We start from the raw sequence: 20,841 nt of genomic DNA, 5'->3' as shown, positions 1-20,841 counted from the left end.
TCTTCTAAAATATGTGTTAATAAAAAAACATAGAAAGTATAGTGTCTTAATGCCCTAATGAAATCATACCTAAAGATATTTTATTAATTTTTTTAATGTTTTCTGAGAGTACAGTTAAAATAATTTTATTATTTTATTGTAGACTTCTAAATATTCAGTTCTAGACAGAGGAATAGACTTCATTTTAATGAAAGCTGAAGGAGAAGGACCTTATTGGAACAGGCTTCTGAAGGATAATAAGAAAGTAAATAGCTCTTATAATTTTTAGTTTATCCCTTATACTTTGTTAAAAATACTACTTATGAAAATCAATAAGCAATAAAAGTGGTTTCCCCCGAAAATGCATTTTGTTTTATCACTATTAAATTAAAAATATTAATTCTTTATTATGTTCATTTGTGCTTCACGAGTTGCATATGATTTTAAATATTTACTGTTTAATGATGAAAGAGTAATCTTGCTGGAATTGGCTAGTGGTTATGAAACAATTCAATACTTACCATACTTTCTTGCATAAAGAATCTCAGTTCCTTAATATTTTTCAATTAATTGAATTCGATTAGTGCCTTAATATTTTTCAATACATTTTAATGCATTATATTTTTTCTTATGTGACTGAAAGTTCTTTTTGTGATTAGTAATAGCAATATTACAAGAAGCATACATGTCAGTTCATTTGTTATGGTGATGTAATTTAAAATTATTAATGCCCAAGAATATTAATTGTTTGAATGGGATATAGTTATCTTTTTATTTGATTGGTAACTATTGTTTGATTAATATTGCTGTTTTGATTGTTAATGCATGCATATGAATTTTTAAAACATTTCAGGAGGTACTTTTAGTCAAGCTAGTATCGATTTGGTTTTACGTCACCTAAGTGACTAAATGGACTATTGAACTGAAACACTGTAAGGTTTTTGAATTCGGTTTCAAACTCAGAAGATACTTTTAGTCAAGCTAGTATTGATTTTGTTTTACGTCATCTCAGTGGCTAAGTGGACTGTTATTGAACTGAAACACTGTAATGATTTGAATTCAGATTCAAACTCAGAAGATACTTTTAGTGAAGCTAATATTAATTTATTTTATGTCGCCTCAGTGGCTAAGTGGACTCTTATTGAACTGAAACACTGTAAGGTTTTGAATTCAGGTTCAAACTGTAATGAATTATTGGGCTGCATGAGTGTTTTGTTATTTTTCCCATGTGTAATATAAATATGTTGAAAATTATTCTCGTAGGCATCTTTTATCTTGGACTGATAGCCCTTGTATTCTTTGTATTAATTGATTAAACAACAGCTTATTTGTATTTAATGAAAGGTTAAGAGTATTGGTTAGATATTTGAATAAATTAATGCATCTGAGTTCACAAAAAGTTAAGAAAAAAATTTTATATTATAAATGACAATAAAAAATTGTAGAGTATAATCCAGTAAAAAAATTCTGATGATAATTTACTATCTCATTTATACTGTAATAAATCTATAAAAGCATTATGAATAGCAAGATGTAATTGGGAGGCTAAAATAAATATCTACAAAATTTGCCCGCAGATGGATGAGTGGCAATACTACTAAATGTAATTCAACCTGGGTTTGAATCTTTGTGAAGAGGTTGGCTGCATGGAGTTTGCTTGTTTTTCCCCGTGTATAATGGGAACATGAAGCAGGTTCCCTTAAAAAATTCATTGCGGGGCTATCACTTTCCGTAAGCAAATAACCCTCAAATATTTTGCCGTAAACTAAGTCGGAGATTCCCAACCCTTTTCTTGCATTGTGACCCTTGCATTTTTTTTGTACAATACACAGTGTACAACATATTTGTAATAAGTGCACATAAATAACTTAAAGATAACAATTAGACTAGTATTGAAAAAATGGTTTATTAGATTTATGTTTTATAATTTTGCATACGACAATCGCAGATTCTGAGTTTTTTAAAGTATTTACCATTAAATTCCTTAACTTAATTCTTTAAAGTCCTCATTCAAAAGTATTCGGCTTGTTTTTCATTTTCTGTAGTAAATCACCGACTTAGCTAATGCCTGCTTTCTCTAGGTTAGAATGAAGAGATAACAATATTGTTTCAGCAGTAATTTATTTTGAGATGTTTCTCTTGGATGACTTTTAATTTCAGATTTATTGTACCCATGTGTTTTGAATGATTTATGCTTGAATATCCTTCTTCTATGCAATCAACTCTTGTATCATAATATCTAGAGCAGGTATAATGCAATTCAGTGGCTTCATACTTGTTTATATTGTACTTGATGCATAAGAAATTTATGCAGTTTTAAAAATATTATTGATTTTAAAAATGTATTAAATTGTTTTTTGTATATTTTCTCTTATATTCATTTTATGATTTCTTTCTTATTATATGATATAGCTTTTTATCAATGTGCAATTAATTATCAATTTTATTATTTATTTATTTATTTTGTAATCAAGGGTATCGTGATTATGCAGATCATTTGCCAGTGTATATTCATCTATCAATCCCTAGTTGACCTATTGATCATTAGTCATCCCTTTTAAAATTTCCTTGAGGCCCAGGAGGTTAATCCTGTTCCTATTGGAAACCCCTGATCTAAATACTCCAATTCGTTCTACGAATGCAGATGAAATTTATCACTAATTTTGTGTGTAAAAATGTGTATATGATTTCTTAAGCATGTGCAATTTCTTTATATTGCTGGAAATATGTTTGTTAATATATAAAATTATCATTTGTATCGATTAAACTTTGCTTAAGGTTAATTAACTGTAGAACTGTTTTATCATACACTAATGTTCTTAAAAAGGCTGAGTATATAAGAGTGTATCAAAAAGTTCCCATTATGTATTTCTGTTGATAAATATTTGTTGGTATTGCAAAAAGAGGGCATTAAAAATCTATCTGTTCAATTCACTTATTACCTACTTATTACCAGTGTTGTCATGAAGCAGTAGTAATGCAGGAAAAGAGATTTTAATGTATTGAATTGAGGAAAAATTAATCTATTATTCTAATATAGCTTGCATTCAGAAATGAATACTGATGAGAATTACCAGAGCATTGTAGTGGTGCGAGTTTCAGAAATATGTTGTCTGTGTAAATAGAAAAGATTATGTAATTGATGAAATGTTAGAGCTAGGCTGAGTTTCATGTTCACAACAACACTGATAAAGCTAAACATTGCATCAATACTTCTGTGATCACCACTGACATGAATGCTAAGAATGGGTTAAACTTGATACTTTAATACTAATGTAATTATCTAGGGTTTCTACTGCGAATGCAGTACTTCCCTGTAAACCTGAGTTGATCCACGATGGGCCTCATATAAAGCTTTGCGTGAGTAGGTCCCAATATAAGAGATCTTATAAAGAGAATAAAAAAACATATGAAATTCATATTAAATCCCACATAAATGACTTGGGATAAGGAACAAGTTGTCTGGCTGATCAAGGAGTTGGCACTCTGTTGGAGGTGAGGAGAGTCTGATCATTCATCGGGAGCAGACATTACGTGGGTCTTGCTGGCAAATCAGCTGTGGGTTTGTAATCAGAATATTTCAGACTTAAGGGAGGTGTCAATGAATAGACATTACAGGTCATTCTGACTACTTTGAAGGATTGTTGAAAAATAAAAAATGCTGGAAATTATGAAAACTGAGGAATGCTCAAAAGTATTTTAGTCCTATCCATGGTACGGATGTAATTAGATGAGTTGCATGTAGTCATTAACAGAATTGACTGGCCTTTTTGACTGTTGCGCTTGACAATTACTAGGATTTAAAAAATTTATATGTTGAGCATAAATGGGAGGAAAAGTGAAGCTAATGTTTCAAAAATATCTGGAATTAATATTCTGAGTGATAAAATAGGCCATTAAAAATACGTTTTCCTAAATATTTTCTTTCTTGTCACAGCCGGGTTCTGAATTGATGACCCGTAGGACTGTGGGAGAGAACATTACCACGAGGTGGTCAGGGAGGTAGCAGAAGGTGGCAAAAAAATAATAGTCACTTGATCCAAGTCAGATGATTTCCTGTATTTAAGGCACTGGGATTCAGTAGTACAGAAGTGTTAAGAATTTATGTTGATAATATTGTGGGTTGAAATGACTTTTTCTTTTTAAGAAATACGCTAGTATGCAAGACTTGTGCATCAGATTCATTTTTCAACATAGAACCATAAAAATATTAAAAAGGGCTTTTTATGATCAGTACAGCCAATTCATTAGAAAACTGATGCATATGCACGAATATCAGCATCACGAGGGTGCGTTAGGGCATGCTAGACGCAAGTCATGTTGCATTTGGCCTCTGTAGTACGAATTTTATGTTTCCCAGCTCATTTTTTTGAAGAATTACAGTCAAAATCCGAACAGTTGCTTAAGTTTTGCACATTAATGTATTATGCATTTGATAGGCCTCTATAGAACACTTGTAATGTACAGTACAAAGTCCAAGATCCAGACATCGAATATCCAGAATAATCTAAAATCCAGACCTTAAAGCTATCAACAAAATTTTTTTTAAGAATTTGTTTGTTTTCCCTGTAAGAAAGCATGTGGAGAATCCTGTTTCTTAATTTCACTTCGGTACCAAATAAAATACCTCGTTATTGAAGAAACAATTATTTTAGCATAAATTTGTGTGATCAATAATTTGGCTCCGTATCTGCTACGGATACGCAATAGATTTTGTAAAGAAATATGGAGAAGTGGTAATAAGTGAAGATGATATAACGGACCGCAATGTTTCGGTCATCAATCAACGGACGGTTAAATCTGTAATATGGTTCTAGATCCAGAAAATACTGTTACCGATAGTGAAGAAAGTGGCTAGAGGTTATTGAAAACGAAAAAATTTGATTGACAAGTTATTCTTTGACAAGTTATTGACAAGGAATTCTCGATGCAGCAATTACAGGACTTGAACAATGGAACCTTGTAAGTGAACAAGAAATTATGTCTGTCTACAGAATTTGAAGAGCACAAATTATTACAATTAGCACAAAAAATGAAGTAGCTTAAACAATTTACATTGAAAGAAATGTTTAATAAAGTAGACAAATAAATATTAAGCTTTTTTTTTTTTTTGTAAATTTTGATATCCTATAGATCATAGATGCTTCATTATTTCATAAATCACGATTCACATTTTTAATTTTATAATTTCTGCATGTGATCGTACTAGATTTAAACTGATCTAATATCCGGAAAAATCCCAAATCTGGAATCGCCGAAGTCCTGACGAGTTCGGATCTCGGACTTTGTGCTGTATTATGAAAACTTAGTTTTCAGTTCTTTTCATGTGTTAAGTAAAATCTTTAAAAAATAGTGTTTGAATTCTGATGTATCCTTTATAGTAGCCTTATTATGTTGATATCTTTGCATTGATTCTATCAACACACAATTTCAAGCTTAATGCAGTTTTCTGATATATTTTTGTATTTTTATTAGCATCACTGGTTAAGAATTGATTTCAACAAATGGAGAGATGAAGATGATTCAGATATTGACATAAATAATGCAGAAGAATTTGAAGAAGTAAGAAATTTCATGAGCAAATTACTTAAATGCTTTTGTGTATTATTATTTTGCTAATTCATACTAACATAAGGGAATTTCTAAAATGAAATATGTAGAATATTTTAGGGTAAACTGACATTTTGAATTCAATGTAACATTAGATTAGTCTAAAACTGCAAATATATTTTACTACTTAGCAGTAATTATTATGATATAGATTTTTCCTGATTTCTCCTATCCTTGCTTTAGAAATGAAAATATGCATATTATTAAATGTTGAGCTTTCATAGACAAGAGATGAGTTTTGCCTGTGTGATGTTAAGGGTCAGTGACAATTGCAATTAGTTTCACTTCGTACATTGGCAGAATTTTGTCATTAAGTGTTATCAGAAGGTGTGATTTTTAAAGTATTCATTTTCATTATTAATGGCTAATGTGCTTAATAAAGTAAGTGAAAATTTTATCCTACTTGCGATATTAAATATAAAAGTTTAATAATAATAGTAGTATTTGTTCTGTGCTATTATGGCCTTGGCGACAGATAGAAATTCTCGTATTTTAGCCTTATCAAGAAACGAATATTGTCACACACACAGGGCTTAATTTCTAAAATTAGAAGTGCCGGAACCCTATGGAAGACTGTCAACAAAGAGAAACTAGAGTAAATAAATAAAATGACTATTAAACTCGTTAATAATTTAAAAATTAATAAGTTAATTATTGTCAAATTAATAGCTATTTAATTAATGTTTATTAATTGTTATTTAATCAATAATTATTATATAATTATCATTTCGGTTTGATACTTATTAGATAATTATTATTTATTGAAATTAAAGTAATTAAATAATTAAAATCAAATTAAATCTAAAGAGATAAATTAAAACGTAATAAGCAATTTTTAATATAATTTTATTGTTAAAAATAAAATTTTCGAGATAAAGTTTCTACTGAGATTGTTATTCAGCTACATAAAAGAAGTGCTGCAGCCTTTCTATTTAGGGCTCTGTGGTGCGCTCCAGCTGGAATTATGATTTATTTCAAAAACTAAGAAGCACAGGAGTTGGGATTCGGTGAGCTCCGGCCCAATTTAAGCTCTGATCATAGGGGAGAGTTCTTTTATCATCAAAAAAATTAAATGTACTTTTAAGTATAGCTGATGAAAATTCAGATAATGCTAAAAGCAGGACGTAACAGAATGAGGGCGTGAGGGTATGAGTGGGTGGAAACAAAAAAATGAGGGAAATCTTGCTGAGAGAGAACGTTCTCTTTGACTGCTGCTCTCTGCTGATATAATTATAGCCACCAAGAAGATGCGTCTCAGGAGTAAAATGAGTCCTAAATCTGACTCTTAAGGATAATAATCTGACTCCTAAAGTTGCTGCTTATGCTTTTTGCCCCCCCCCCCCGATATTTGGTTTCATTAGTGGATGCTGTAGAAAAACAATGTATAGGACGAGCTTGTGCATTTTGTCTCAGTTTTTCACTCTTGTTATACTCGCTGTCACTTAAAATATATATTTAAGAGCATAAATTTAAGAACACAAATTTTCCTTCCTGCAAGGATAACTGTAACCATCGATAGCAATACACCAGATAAAATGTTATGGCGAGAAATTTGTGCATTCCTAAACAACCCCCCCCCAAAAAAAAAAAATTATTGCTCTTCTTAAAGGAAAAGGTTTCCGCATGCAAGTGAGGGGACTTTAATTGAACATTTCGTGTTTGCGAGTTTTTATTTCTAGGGAAATAAGAGTATTGCAAGGTCTGCTTATTGTTAAACTAAAACGTTACGAATTCTATTTTTTTTTCCCTTAAAATTGGGGTTCAGGTTTATAAAAAGAAGTAGTGGAGTTCATCTTATTTAGGTAGAATTGTAATTTATCTTAAAAATTGGAAGCACTGGAGCCGGCCTCCGGCCCAATTTAAGCACTGCACGCACAGGAAATTCTTTCAATGTCTATGGATACTGAACATATTTAATATGTACATAGAGAAGCAGTTTTATAAATATGTATTTATAATTTTATTTAATATAATTTTTTAAACAATTTATTTAAAATAAGCAGTAAATAGAAACATACAGAAAGTTTATTTTAAGTAGAAAGTATTTTTGGTGATGACGCTTGCTATTTTTATTGCATCAAACACATTATTATGACCAAAGCAATCTCCAGATGGTTCCTTTTCTAGCATGTAGTTGCATATTATGGCTATTTTCATTAATACTGTAAGAGGTTAAAATCCTATTTCTCTTTGGGAAAAACTCTTATCAACTTTTATACATTGACGGAAGTTGAAAATAGTTAGCTTATTAAATATCAAACAATGAAAACCAAAAAAATTTCCAGTTACTGAAGAAATATAAAATAATTGCATGTGTGAAATGTATGCTCACATGTAGATTAACAACCTTTAGTTTTTTTCACCAGGCTGAATGCACTGATTTCTCTCTAGTTAAGACCACTATAACACGGAAGAACCAACATACCTTTTGTCATGTGTCCATGACATCTGTCTTCCTAATATGTTTACATCTGTGTTAATATATTGCAGCTGAACACATATTTTTTCCACTTATTTAATTAACTAAACAAATAAATTACTTTTATTGAATCTTTACAGTTTTTAATACTTTGTTGGAATTTTATTACAGTTTAAAATTTTACCTTAAATAAAAGGTTTGTAGGCAAAATGTCAGTGCTTTACAGTTATTTTGAAGATAGCTATGAATTAATATAAATGAATAATCCATTGTTACTTGTAGATGATGAAAAAAATGAGTGGCTTGCAATCAACTAGTAATGATTTACATGATTTGGTAAGTGAAGAATTTTTTTAATGGTTGATCAGTAAAGGGAAACTCAGTTCACAGATTGCATGCTGAGATTAAGCTACAACTCATTTTAAATTTAGTGATTTTTGGTATTTACATGAACCATGTGTGATTTTGTTAAATTATAGGATTGGTTAATTAAACATAAATAAAAATAGCAAGTACCTAAAAAAACTTAATAAATGATCTCTCAAAAAAGGGTCTTAGTACATGGTCTTTTGAAACCCTAGTTATCTTAAATATTGATTAGATAAACCTATATTTTACGGATATTAAATCTGATATGATAAAGGTTTACCATGTAAAAATTTTTTTATTTTTGTTAGTTTCTGTTAAAATTTAACAATTAAATACTACAACTTGAATTATGATAGAACTCGTATTTCAAATCGTTGTTTTTTTAATGTACCTTTTATCATGTTATATATGGTTACTGAAATTATCTTTATGTACAGAAAAATCATATTTTATGAACTAATTGATCAGTTTGATAATTTTTTTATGAAATGAACAAATGGTAAACCTGTCTGTCACTATCCCATATGATTTAATAAATTGATTTTGGAAATGGAAATAATGGTGTGACATCATCTAAAAGTATGATGAGTACTTCACACAGTGGTCAATGTTTGATTTTAGCTTTTATTGAATTAATGATCAGTATTCATACTTCCTTATATATGTTAAATAGAGAATGTGTATCTGCATAAAATCAAATTTATTGTATAAGGAGGAATTGTTCTGATGTGTCTTGTGAAGGCAAACAAGAGTAAGAAGTGGTGCTAGTATTAAATTAAAGCTATGAACAAATAATTTCATGTTGACATTAACTATCAAGGAGGGAGGAGCTTGGTTATTCTGATGCTTTTGCAATTTTTGCATTTGTAACGCATAAATATGAATTAATTTTGGTTAGAAAGTAGTCTATAAAAGGTCTGTTTAGGGGACTGATAAGCTTTTTCTTTAAGATTTCAGTACTGTGTGCTTCTTGAATTCTATATGTTTTCATTCTCATTATTTCTCTTCTCACATTGTATGCTTCAGCTTGTAGACTTTCCTTTTCCTAAAGGAAATGACTAATATCAAAGGACTGTGTTACCGTTAGTCATGAAATGTTATTACTATTGATATGCAGCTGTTTCTTTGTAGTGTCCATATTCAAAATGTGTATTTCTGTGCATAAAAGAAAATACTGTTTCTAAAATAGCCTGGAACAATACTTTTCAAACCTTGTTGTATCTGTAAGGCATGATGAAATATCTAATGTATCACTATATTTTCTTCAGAAATGTATTAAAAGTGTAGAGTTATAAACAAACTTCACAAAAATTTCTTTTATAATTCTGGAGTGATTATAAATAACCTCTTTGAAAAGGATATATCTGCTTAGCATGTACAGCTTTCTATTAAAAGTCCAACTGAAATTTTCTAATGGCATTCTTGCTATAGATTTAATCTGTTAGACTGCTTACCATTAGGATGAAAAGCTATATTATTGAGAAGAAGAAAATGAAAGATGGACTTGGGGGGGGGGGACTTAGAAGACTGTTTCCTTCCTTGTCTTGTTTATTTTGAAAAAAAATCTCTAGATGGGAATCCAGTTCCACTACCGACAGTTATGGGTAAATTATCAGTAATCAGATTTTCTGTGTAGAACAATTTACTGAGAAACCAGATTAGTATACTCTTATCACTCATAGTTATTGTACCACTCTTACACGCTCCAGTGTACTTTTTTAAACTACACTGTGTGCACCCTTAAAGTGAATTTAATTTCATGGCTATTATTGTATTAGAATGCAGAATACCTTATCTTTGCACAGTGATAGCCTAGATGAAGATTGATTTACAGTGGTACCTCGCGATACAATCTTAATCCGTTCCTGGACCGGGATCGTATCGTAAAAAAAATCGTATAATGAACAATGTAATCTTATGTAATTTAATTAATTCGTGCAACGCCCCATATATAAACACCAAAATCGTCTATACGCAATAATAATTAGTCACAAAATAGTATGTTAAGTACCACACACACACAATAAACATTTATACCACATTTATAAATTAAAATAACCTTATAAATAAATAAAAAAGAAAAAGAAAAATTAATTTCACTTACGGTAAAGTACTGTACAGTCAGCGAGGGATAGTTTTTATTACGACACTGATAAATTGCGCACAGCGTTTATAAAACTTAGACACAGTAATGAAAACTTAAAATTAAATTAAATTTCTTTTAAATTTAAATTTCTTATGTAAAATTACAGACACAGTAATGAAAACTTAAAATCAATTTTTTTAAATAATTTTTATCTTTTGTAATTTTTTTTTTTTTTTTTTGCTTTTCTTTTTTTAACTAACTGAACTTAAATTTGAGATGATACATCATCGTCTACATCATCTTCACTTTCCTTTCTAGTTTTCTTACTAGAAACACTCGCTTCTTCACTTTCTGGGGCACTTCTCTTCGAAAAATATCTATCTAAAGAAGCCTGTTTCTGACGACTCCTCAAAATGTTTCGAAAATGACTCGTACAAATGTCATTCACATTGTCCATTGCACGAGCTGTACGCATTTTTTCTGGGTGCTTTTTTTCAATAAAACTGTTTAAGTTTTCAAACCAACCGATGGCTTCCCGTATTTCCATAGATGTCAGTGCCACCTCCTCCTCAACACTCGAATGATGTTCCTCTTGAAGATCGCTGATTTGCATCGCCTCCAATGCCTTCAAGTCGTCAGTGTTGAGCTCCTCCTTGTGCTCGTCGAGTAGGTTGTCAATGTCAGCCTCATCGACAACAAGCCCCAAAGACTTTGACAGAGAAATAATCTCCTCCAATGGAGCAGGATCATCCACAGCTTCTTCTTCAGTAGGGATTTCAAAACCCTCAAAGTCTCGTTCTGCAACCACAGCTGCCCAGAGCTTCCTCCATGCTGAGTTCAAGGTGCGCCTTGAGACCTCACCCCCATGCCTTTTCTATGATTTTTAAGCAATGGACAATGTCGTAGTGACTATTCCAAAAATCACGGAGTGTGAGTTGCGTGCTCTCTGTCACTTCGAAGCATTGTTTGAAAAGGTGCTTCGTGTAAAGCTTCTTAAAATTAGCAATGACTTGCTGGTCCATAGGCTGGAAGATGGAAGTGGTGTTCGGTGGCAGATAGAGCACTTTGATGAAGTCGAAGTCGGGATGTATCTGTTCTTCAAGGCCAGGAGGATGAGCAGGGGCATTGTCGAGCACAAGGAGGCATTTTAGAGGAAGACCATTCTCCTCTAAATATTTTTTCACTGCAGGTCTGAAGCAGCAATTAACCCACTCAACAAATAAAAGCCTCGTGACCCAGGCTTTGGCGTTGGACCTCCAAAAGACGGCGAGCTTATCCTTCGACACATTATGTGCATCGAAGGCACGAGGATTTTCTGAGTGGTATACCAGTAGGGGTTTTATTTTTAAATCCCCACTGGCATTCGCACATAGGGCAAGAGTAAGCCTATCCTTCATGGGTTTGTGTCCAGAAAGTTTCTTTTCTTCTTCTCTGATGTATGTACGACGGGGCATTTTCTTCTAGAAAAGCCGTTTATCACAGTTGAAGACTTGTTGAGGGATGTAGCCTTCATCGAGGATTAACTTTTTGAAGGCCTCGATAAATTCTTGCGCTGCTTTTTCATCGGCGCTGGCAGCTTCCCCATGCCTGACCACGTTATGTATCCCCAATCTCTTCTTGAATCGTTCAAACCACCCATGAGATGCTCTGAACGTTGGGGCCTCTTGTGTTGATGTCCCTTCGCCTCCTTCATCTCTCTGGGCTTTTGCGAGGTCTTCAAAGATCGCAGTGTCTTTATGGCATATAGCAGCTTGTAGTATCGTATCACCAGCAATTTCCTTCTCTTTTATCCAAATAAGAAGAGTTTCCATCTCGTCATAAGGGCAGTTCTATTGTATGAGAAGGTGGTAACGCCCTTTGCAGACTTGCTGGCTTTAATGGCTTCTTTATTCTTTATAATGATACTAATCGTCGATTGGTTTCGTCCATATGCATTAGCAATAGCCATGATGCGCATGCCACTTTCGTATTTTTTTATAATTTCCAACTTCACTTCCATGGTTATCGATGACTTTCTTTTCCCCTTATCACCACCAGCACTAGAAGCACATTTAGGACCCATGGCGAATAAAGTTTATCACAAAATAATATTAAGATCACACAATCATAAGAATATCGTATGAACTGTACGAACGCCACACGGTCTCGAGAAGGAGAGAACGATATCACATCGTCGCTTTGTGTGGACTCGGTATCCTACGATGCCATGATGCCGACCAATAGGAGAACAGGATTTATAGAGAAAGGAAGATGACGTCACGTCGACCAATACCAGAACAGCTTGAATAGTGACGTATTGAGGCTTGCTGAGTGACGCGTGAGGTTTGCCCATAGCGTGCCAACTTCAAAACAATTTCAAGCGGCAAGAGATATTGGGATCGCATCGCGAAAAACGTATCATTTCGCGAACACGAATATTTGTGATATTCCACTTCGTATCTTGAACACATCGTATCGCGAGGTACTACTGTACAGTCAAAAGTCATTAATCTGGACTCTTCGGGACTTCGGCGATTCCGGATTATCTATTTTTCCGGATTATAGATCATCAGTTTAAATCTGGTAAGATGGCATGCAGAAATTACAAAATTAAAAATATGAAACCGTAATTTATGAAATAAAGAACAATTATGATCTAAAGGATATCAAAATTTACAAAAAGAAAAAGCTTAATATTTATTTGTTTACTTTATTAAACATTTCTTTCAATACAAGTTGTTTGAGTTGCTTCGTTTCATGTGATAATACTTTCTCTTTAATTCTATTAAACAGACATAATTTCTTGTTTAGTTACAAAGTTCCGCTGTTGAAGTCTTATAATTGCTGTGTTGAGAATACCGACTAATTTGTCAATCGAAATTTTTTCGTTTTCAATAACCTCTGGGTCACTTTCTTCACTATCGGAAGCGAATTATAATGACGAGGAACTTTTAAATCATATCAAAGACTGAGTACATCGAGATGAAATACTACATTTAGTAAGGAATTATAAGCCAAAAAAAAAAAAAAAAATTCTGCCCTGAAGATAAGGATAGTGCTGACAGATCAACTTCCAATTCATTGCGCGCCGTGGCTTGAAATTGATAAACAGATTTCGATTTCGAAACATACTTTCGCTTTGTAGATCCTTTACATATTAGTAAATATATATTGGAAATTCTATTTGACATAATCGAAAGTTCAAGCTTACTTTTATAAAATTGCTCTAACAGTTTGCAAAAAATAATAAGCCGGATCCAATTCGAAGATTAAGGAATAACGCAATCTGCAACATTAACTGAATTAGATAATTTTAGCTTAGCTTATACCGTCCGTTACACATTAAACGCGCGTGCGCACACACATATTCGCAGCCATAAAGGTCTTACGCGCACTCGTAAATGCTTGTGCAGAAAGTTTGTAGCTTTGAGGTCCGGATTATAGATCATTCCGGATTATGAGTGTCCAAATTAACGACTTTTGACTGTATTTGCTCTTATTAAACAGAAATACATGCAAAATTTTTGGATTAGAAAATTCCTCTCAAAACACTATTGGTAAAAATTTTAGGAATGATTTGTTAAAGATATGGGCAGCTCGCCAATTTTCTTTACATTCCATGAACTATTCTCTTCCTGTTTGCAGCTCCTCATCTCTTAATTTGCACACTTGTTATTTTGCATACTTCAGGCTCTAATCTGAATACTTGAAGGATCAAAGTGAAAAATCATTGCTTGCCTCAAAAATGGCTTGCTGATCATCACTCCTTGACTTTCAATTACTAACAAAGAAAAATAACAATGTAGCTATTTCCGTTATTCACTCCCGTGAAAAGCAAGCTAATCTTAGCAATTATCTTAATAAATGTAGAGAAACTGAAACAGTAAGTAATTTTGTGAAAGAATGTAGTAAAACGTAAATTAACATTTGTCAGATAAAAAAGTATTGTAATTTTCATTTATGAAATTATTTGAAAATTCATGTGTCACTTTAATTTGTGTTTTCTGAATACTAATATAATCACATAAATATTCTGAAATATTTGAAATTATGGCTCATTTTTACCTTAAGGCTAAGGTATTTTAAAATGGGGTCAGAATCTCTCTTGCATTTGCTTATCATAAAATTATGAAAATAAGTGTAGCTGTGTTGTTTAGTAATTCTTCTAACTATAGTTCTTTTGCATATTAATTTAATAACCCTTTGTATCTTGGATACTCATATTTAAGGCACTGCAAGGAAGTTTTTTCCATTTTCTTCTGAACAGCTAATGTAATGAGTCATCTGGAAAATTTCTGCAGTTTTTCACACCTAAATGCATTTCTTTTAGTTATTTAGTTACTGCTGATAAGGAGAGACTTTGTTTGAAGCAGATGTATAAATATATTTTTTCTGCATGTGCTACTTACTTCTTACTTGTGTTGTGGCATACTTTTTGTTTCAGTGCAATGCTAGCAATGGAGAATTCAAAAGCTTTTTCGCATCATATTATACTCTTTTATTATAAAAAAAGGTTAAAATTGCAAGCAGGCGACTCGTAAATTGTTGCTGCATATGGACAAAGTGCTGGTTTTGATAATATGACTCGGAGGTGGTTTGAGAAGTTTAAGCACAGAAATTTCAGCATCGAAGATTTGTCTACCTGGATGCCCATCCTATGTAAACAAAGACTTAATTAAAAGAAGTTATCTCTTAAAATCTATGTTATGCAGTTTAGGTTCTAGTAGACTGATTAAATATCATATGAAGAATATTGGTTATGTAAGCCACTACAATATATGAGTATTCCTCACTTTAGCAGAGCAGAATATGCTTGCTTGAATTTCGACATGTTTCCCATATGAAATGAAATAAAGCTCCTTTTTTGAAATATCCCGTTACGAAGATGAGAAGTGGTTGCTATACAGTAATGTTACTAGTAAAAGATCATTGGTTAAGACAAATTAACCTCCTTTGGAACATCAAGAATGAGGCTGCATCCTAATAAATTATTATTTTGTGTATGGTGCGATTACAAAAGAAGTACTGCCATCAAATCTGATGACGAATTTAGAAAAATACTTTTCTCAGGCTAACTTATATGGAAATGAAATAGAGTGATATTGAAAAACTTTTTGAGAGTAGGAAGGCAGTTTTAAAAACAGAAATCAAAGCAAAACATCATGACCAGTTGTCAAGATGCTGTCTTCCACTATGATGGTGCTTGGTCTCACATTTTTAAGAATTTCAAAGACTATTGAATATAATTGGGATTTTTTGTATGACTTTCCATCAGGGCTGTGGAGTGGGAATCGGAGTCTGGCAAATTTTGGGGTAAAAGGAGTCGGAGCTGGAGTCACTAAAAACAGGTAGACTCCAGTTTTTGTTGTACAGTTTAAATTCGAAATGAAATTAAAATGAATTGAAAAAAATTAATAACAAGTTGAGTTATTATTTTTATTTATGGACTGTATACATTAATAAATGAATATAAGGGTAAATATAAGGGAGGAGGATGGATGTGATATTTGCCATTAGTGATTAAACTGCTTCATTTAGTTACAAATCTCACTGGTAAATTTAGGTAAGCAGGAATAGCAGCAAGAACACTCAAAATTGATGCTATTCTTAGGAAGCGAGCAGGAAAAGGAGCTATTATTGATCAAGCAACGTGATAAGGAAGTGCATATTTGGTGGTAAAGAGGTTTTTGGAACTTTTTTAGAAGATGTAGATAACCCTAATGTTTCACTAACAGAAAGACTGTGGAATGATCTTGTAGAATTGGAAACTCTTCTTTCTACACTCCATATAGCCACAAAAAGGGTGCAATCTGAAGAATTGACAGGAGACGAGAATGGAAGAATGGGATGTTTGTTCTTTCTGAAAAGGAGGGTTTATTGAAGAAGGAATCGTTTCTTCTATGAAAAAAAGAGAAACTAGTTTGCTAGACAATAAGATCTTGCTGGATTCAATATACATATATCTGAAAGACTGAATTTTCTTGAATGATGAACACATTAAAAAGGCAAAGAAAGCCATCTATGAACTTTCATTAAGAATGAAATTATTCTCAGAACGATTGGAGAATTCGAATCAGGACAGTCAAACTGCAGACATTGCAATTGAGTCTCTATCATCGTCTTCCAGCGACGAATTATACTTTGAGATATATTTTTGGATAATATTGAAAAGGCTAAGACAAAGTGAATGAAAATAAAGAACCAAGAGCCCTTAAATATAAAAATGAAAAAATACAAACAAGATTATTTCTACACGGCCTTTGAAGAAATAGAGAAATATGATTTCACTTGCAAGACACCTCATTTAGAACTTATAAAAATATATCCTGAAAAGTTATAAGAAGTAGCCCTAACAGTAATAGCTCTTCTTTCTACTCAAGTTAGTGTGGAAAGACTCTTCTTAGCTCTGAAGTTTATCAAATCATATCGATGCTCTCCAACAAAGAAGGTCTTGCCGAAGGTATACTGTTTCTTAGAAATAACTAATGCCAGTTTTTTCCATTTCATAATAAATGCTAATTAATATAAATAATTTGCTATGCCATCAATGTTTTTTGTAGCATGTATTACTTCTTTTATATTAAAAAAAATAAGCTGTGACTTATTTTCACGAGGGAGTCTAAGTTTGTCATTTTCTCTACCAACTTCACAGCTCTGCTTTCTATATTCATCATACTTTGAACCCAGATTGAAGAATTTCATTTTTCAGGTCACTTCCAAATTCTTGTGACCATCAAAGAGCATTTCAATAACCTAATGATTTTTTTTTCTCTTCCAATTTCCCCTTTCCAGAACGAATAAAAAAAGTCATTGAACAAAGTGATAATTCAATGAACTTTTCTTATGTTTCGTTTATATTAATCATTCAAAAACCACAGAACTTTCTGGATGACCCAATACATAGTAAGTAGCATGCTCGTATGCACATTTTGTTAATGTTGAAATAAAAGTTTTTGGTTTAGAGAGGTTCAAAGTAAATCTAGTTAAAATTATAGAGTAGTTCAGAGAAATTTGAAATAAGTAGAATCTATTTAATTTTTTAGCAAAGGCAAAATTATTTCCTTTTATCTGATCATTTTCTTATCTTATCAACTTGTTTTATAAGTTTGTCCTTCATTCGTAGCCTTGCATGTTAACCCTAGTTTGCATGAAATTGCCCTAAATCTTTATTTTTTTATAGCATGTACACAAATAATTATTAAAAAAATTAATTTCTATGTTCAAAATATTTTGATATAGACAGCTTCATGAAAAAGACTTAAAACAAGCGAACAAACAAACAAAAAACTCTACAAAGCTAATTCTTGCTTGTAGCATTGACAAAAAAAGTAATGGAAGGACAAATCAGGTGCAATAAACAGTCCATGAGATTACAGTTTTTTAAAATGATCAGCATAATCTTTAGAAAAATTTGTATTTTTATTTAAGTGAGAATAAATTTAAAGCGTTATAATAATGCATTTATTTTCATTTCATGTTTCACATCACAGTTTGGATGATATGTTTGCATTAAATATGATATAAAAAAGTTTGCCACTCATTTGGTCATCATTACATGAAGAAGGAAGTCATGCTGAGATCAAGTCATGGGAAGCAGTATTGAACTTTAAAGGATTTTTTGTAACATTTCTAATAAAATGTATCGGATGAGACGAATAAAAATGTTATAGAAAGTTCTGCTTGCATTCATGGCTGTAAAAAGCGTCAGCCGCTTCTCTTGTTAGTAAAAGCACAATGGGCTGTAGCTACTTGGCAAAATGAAAATATCAGGTAGTAATTGCAGTAGTTATAGTTGAAGTCGTGGGTGTCTGTGAGTAGTGCTTTATGTTTGAGTATATTACACAATGGGAGGTCTTGTCAAAATCTTTTTGGAGCTGTTTGGTAGTGTTTCTTTAAGTCTGACCATTGTAAGGTTCTATGAATTTTTTATGAAAAACACAACATATACAACTACATTTTCATCAATAAATCTTCTTCTGCCTTATATTTTGCTATTAATGCTGTTTTAAGTTAAACTGCTATGACTATCTGACAAGATTTTTCATCAAATTTGCACCTATGACTATCGACTATCTTGTCAGATAGTCATTTTTCACCAAATTTATGTAATTTTCTGACACTTTGTAAATCGGAGAATTGCACAACTTTGCACCTGGTGCCAAATTTATGCAATTCTGATGCTTTGTAAATCAGAATTGTACAGATTTGCCATTGTGCATAGCTTAAATTTGCACCTGGTGCCAAATTTATGCAATTTTCTGACGCTTTGTAAATCAGAGACTTGCACAGATTTGACATTGAGCATAGCCTCTGCATTCCAGACCCTAAACGTTACATATGTTGCCATAAATTGTTTAAAATATTTTAAATAAATAAAACTTTAAGTTACAAAATACGGTAAATTTATTATTATAATTTGTGTATAATTAAAGTATGTACTTAAAGTAAAAAGAGTGGATAAGGTAAATTTAAAAAAAAAAAAAAAAAAAAAGTTAAGAAGATATAAGTATTTCCATCTATAAATAATGTATATAAATCATAAATCGACTATATATATATATATATATATATATATTTTTTTACAAATGGACGGGCACTTGCCTATAACGACATTGGCCACTACTAAGGCCAGAAGCGGTGACCATTTCATTATGGAGGCACCTAATAGGCAGCCACCGTTACCTCCTATGAAGGGACAGACAATTTTACATCCATGCCTTCTCCGGGATTCGAACCTGGGCGCTTTGGTATCACAGTCAGGCTATATATCATTATGTATTTATCCTGTATTAAAAATCCCTTTTCTCTTTATCTACACAAACTTGATGGAGGTAACACCATTAGAAAGATACTTTTGTTGGTTTCTTATAAATGTTAATTATATTTTATAAAAAAGTTATTGTTTTATAATTAAGATTGAAAACTGAATGTAATAGCTAATTTTTTTATTAAACAAATTTGGCACAATAATGGTACAGTAGCAGTCATGTATGATTATTATTTGTGTGTTTAAAATGTTATGATGATATCATGATGCTTATGTATTTGAAATATTACTAAGACAATTTATAATTCTGTTTACAGCAGTATTTTAATTATTTTCAAAGCAACATTATTTTGCTAGGTGAAGTTTGAATTTTTCTACTTATATTTTGTGTATTCAGTGAATTTTTCTACTTATATTTTGTGTATTCATATATTATCACTTATATTTTGTGTATTCAGATATTATAATTTTCACATTTATTTTTTGTTATCATTATGCAGGGGCATAGCAATGTACAAAAAGAATGTTTTATAGTTTAAAATATGACAGAACAGGTCATTTGTCAAAGTGGCCTGTGTAATTCGCATTTGTATAGCAAAAAAAATAAAATTTACATAATGAGCAATTCATAGCAAACTTTTGAAGATTGACATGTGAATGATACAAAAGTAAACAGTAGAATTAGTAACAATAATAAGTTTATGGTTAAAAAAAAAAACAAATATTTTAATGTATGAAGAAATGTGATAAAGCCATTAAGTTCTGAAACTGAGAAACATATTCCATGCTTTTATTTACATATGGGTGTTGAAACAGCAGCATACTATGCAGATTCTGGCTATTCCAAGCACATTAGAAAGTAATTATTTGAGTGATGTAAAACTACTTAGTGAGATAATTTATTAATTACTTATTTAATTATTCTTTAATTACTTATTTTAAAATCTAATCAAATTTTTTTCTTTATTTCAGGAAACAGATAGTGAAGAAGAAGATTAGATTCTGGAGTGAAAATAGGTTGTGCAATGTGTAAATTGTGATATAAATTGTCCTCTCAATTTTATAATCCTGTACTTTGTTTTTAAAATAAAAGTACAAGTTGCTTGTTATGAAATGTACAAGTTATTTTATAACTTCTGATGAGTGTTAACATCATTAACATTTTAAAACATTTTATGATTCTTTCACAACATTTCTTTCCAACTTACAATTAGATTGTATAAGTGCATTATTACAAAATCTAAAGGATGTATTATGTATGCAATATTACATGCATTACGTACACTGTTCAAAAAAAAAAAAAAAAGGGACAGTGCTATATCTCCCATTCTACTGGGCCGATTGACAAAATTCAAACTGCGTTTTTCATGTCTCAAAAGCGTGACTTAGGATATATATTAGATATATATATATAGCACTATTCTATACATAGGTATTTTGACACAAAATCGGACTTAGGATATATATTAGATATATATATATAGCACTATTCTATACATAGGTATTTTGACACAAAATCGGACTTTTTCTGAAATAATATACCAATTTTTTTACATATTTCGATTCTACGACTCAAATTATACCAGAATACCAAGTTTTGTAAAAATCGTGCGAGTAGTTTTTAAAATATGA

The 20,841-nt window shown here is 31.5% G+C and overlaps 1 protein-coding gene across 2 annotated transcripts in view; it reads left to right on the top strand.

Moving 5' to 3' along the window:
• The window catches only part of LOC146995001 (uncharacterized), a 28,426-nt gene extending 8,103 nt beyond the window's left edge, over nt 1-20,323 (top strand). Inside the window, exons 4-7 of one of the 2 annotated variants that reach the window (XM_085825066.1) lie at nt 143-244; nt 5,455-5,541; nt 8,291-8,344; nt 20,182-20,323. In XM_085825066.1, the coding sequence (XP_085681192.1) occupies nt 143-244; nt 5,455-5,541; nt 8,291-8,344; nt 20,182-20,208 (270 nt within the window). In that variant the 3' untranslated portion in view covers nt 20,209-20,323. The remainder of the gene's footprint in view (nt 1-142; nt 245-5,454; nt 5,542-8,290; nt 8,345-20,181) is intronic. The other variant, XM_085825067.1, reaches the window with a different exon arrangement.
• The last annotated feature ends 518 nt before the right edge of the window (nt 20,324-20,841 follow it).

The sequence above is a fragment of the Stegodyphus dumicola genome, chromosome 10, assembly GCF_044657685.1.
Source record: "Stegodyphus dumicola isolate Sdum_Otavi_A_Nest chromosome 10, ASM4465768v1".
In the NCBI taxonomy this organism is placed as follows: Eukaryota; Metazoa; Arthropoda; class Arachnida; order Araneae; family Eresidae; genus Stegodyphus; species Stegodyphus dumicola.
Note: the sequence above shows the minus strand (reverse complement) of the source record. Positions and strands in the feature narration are given on the sequence as shown.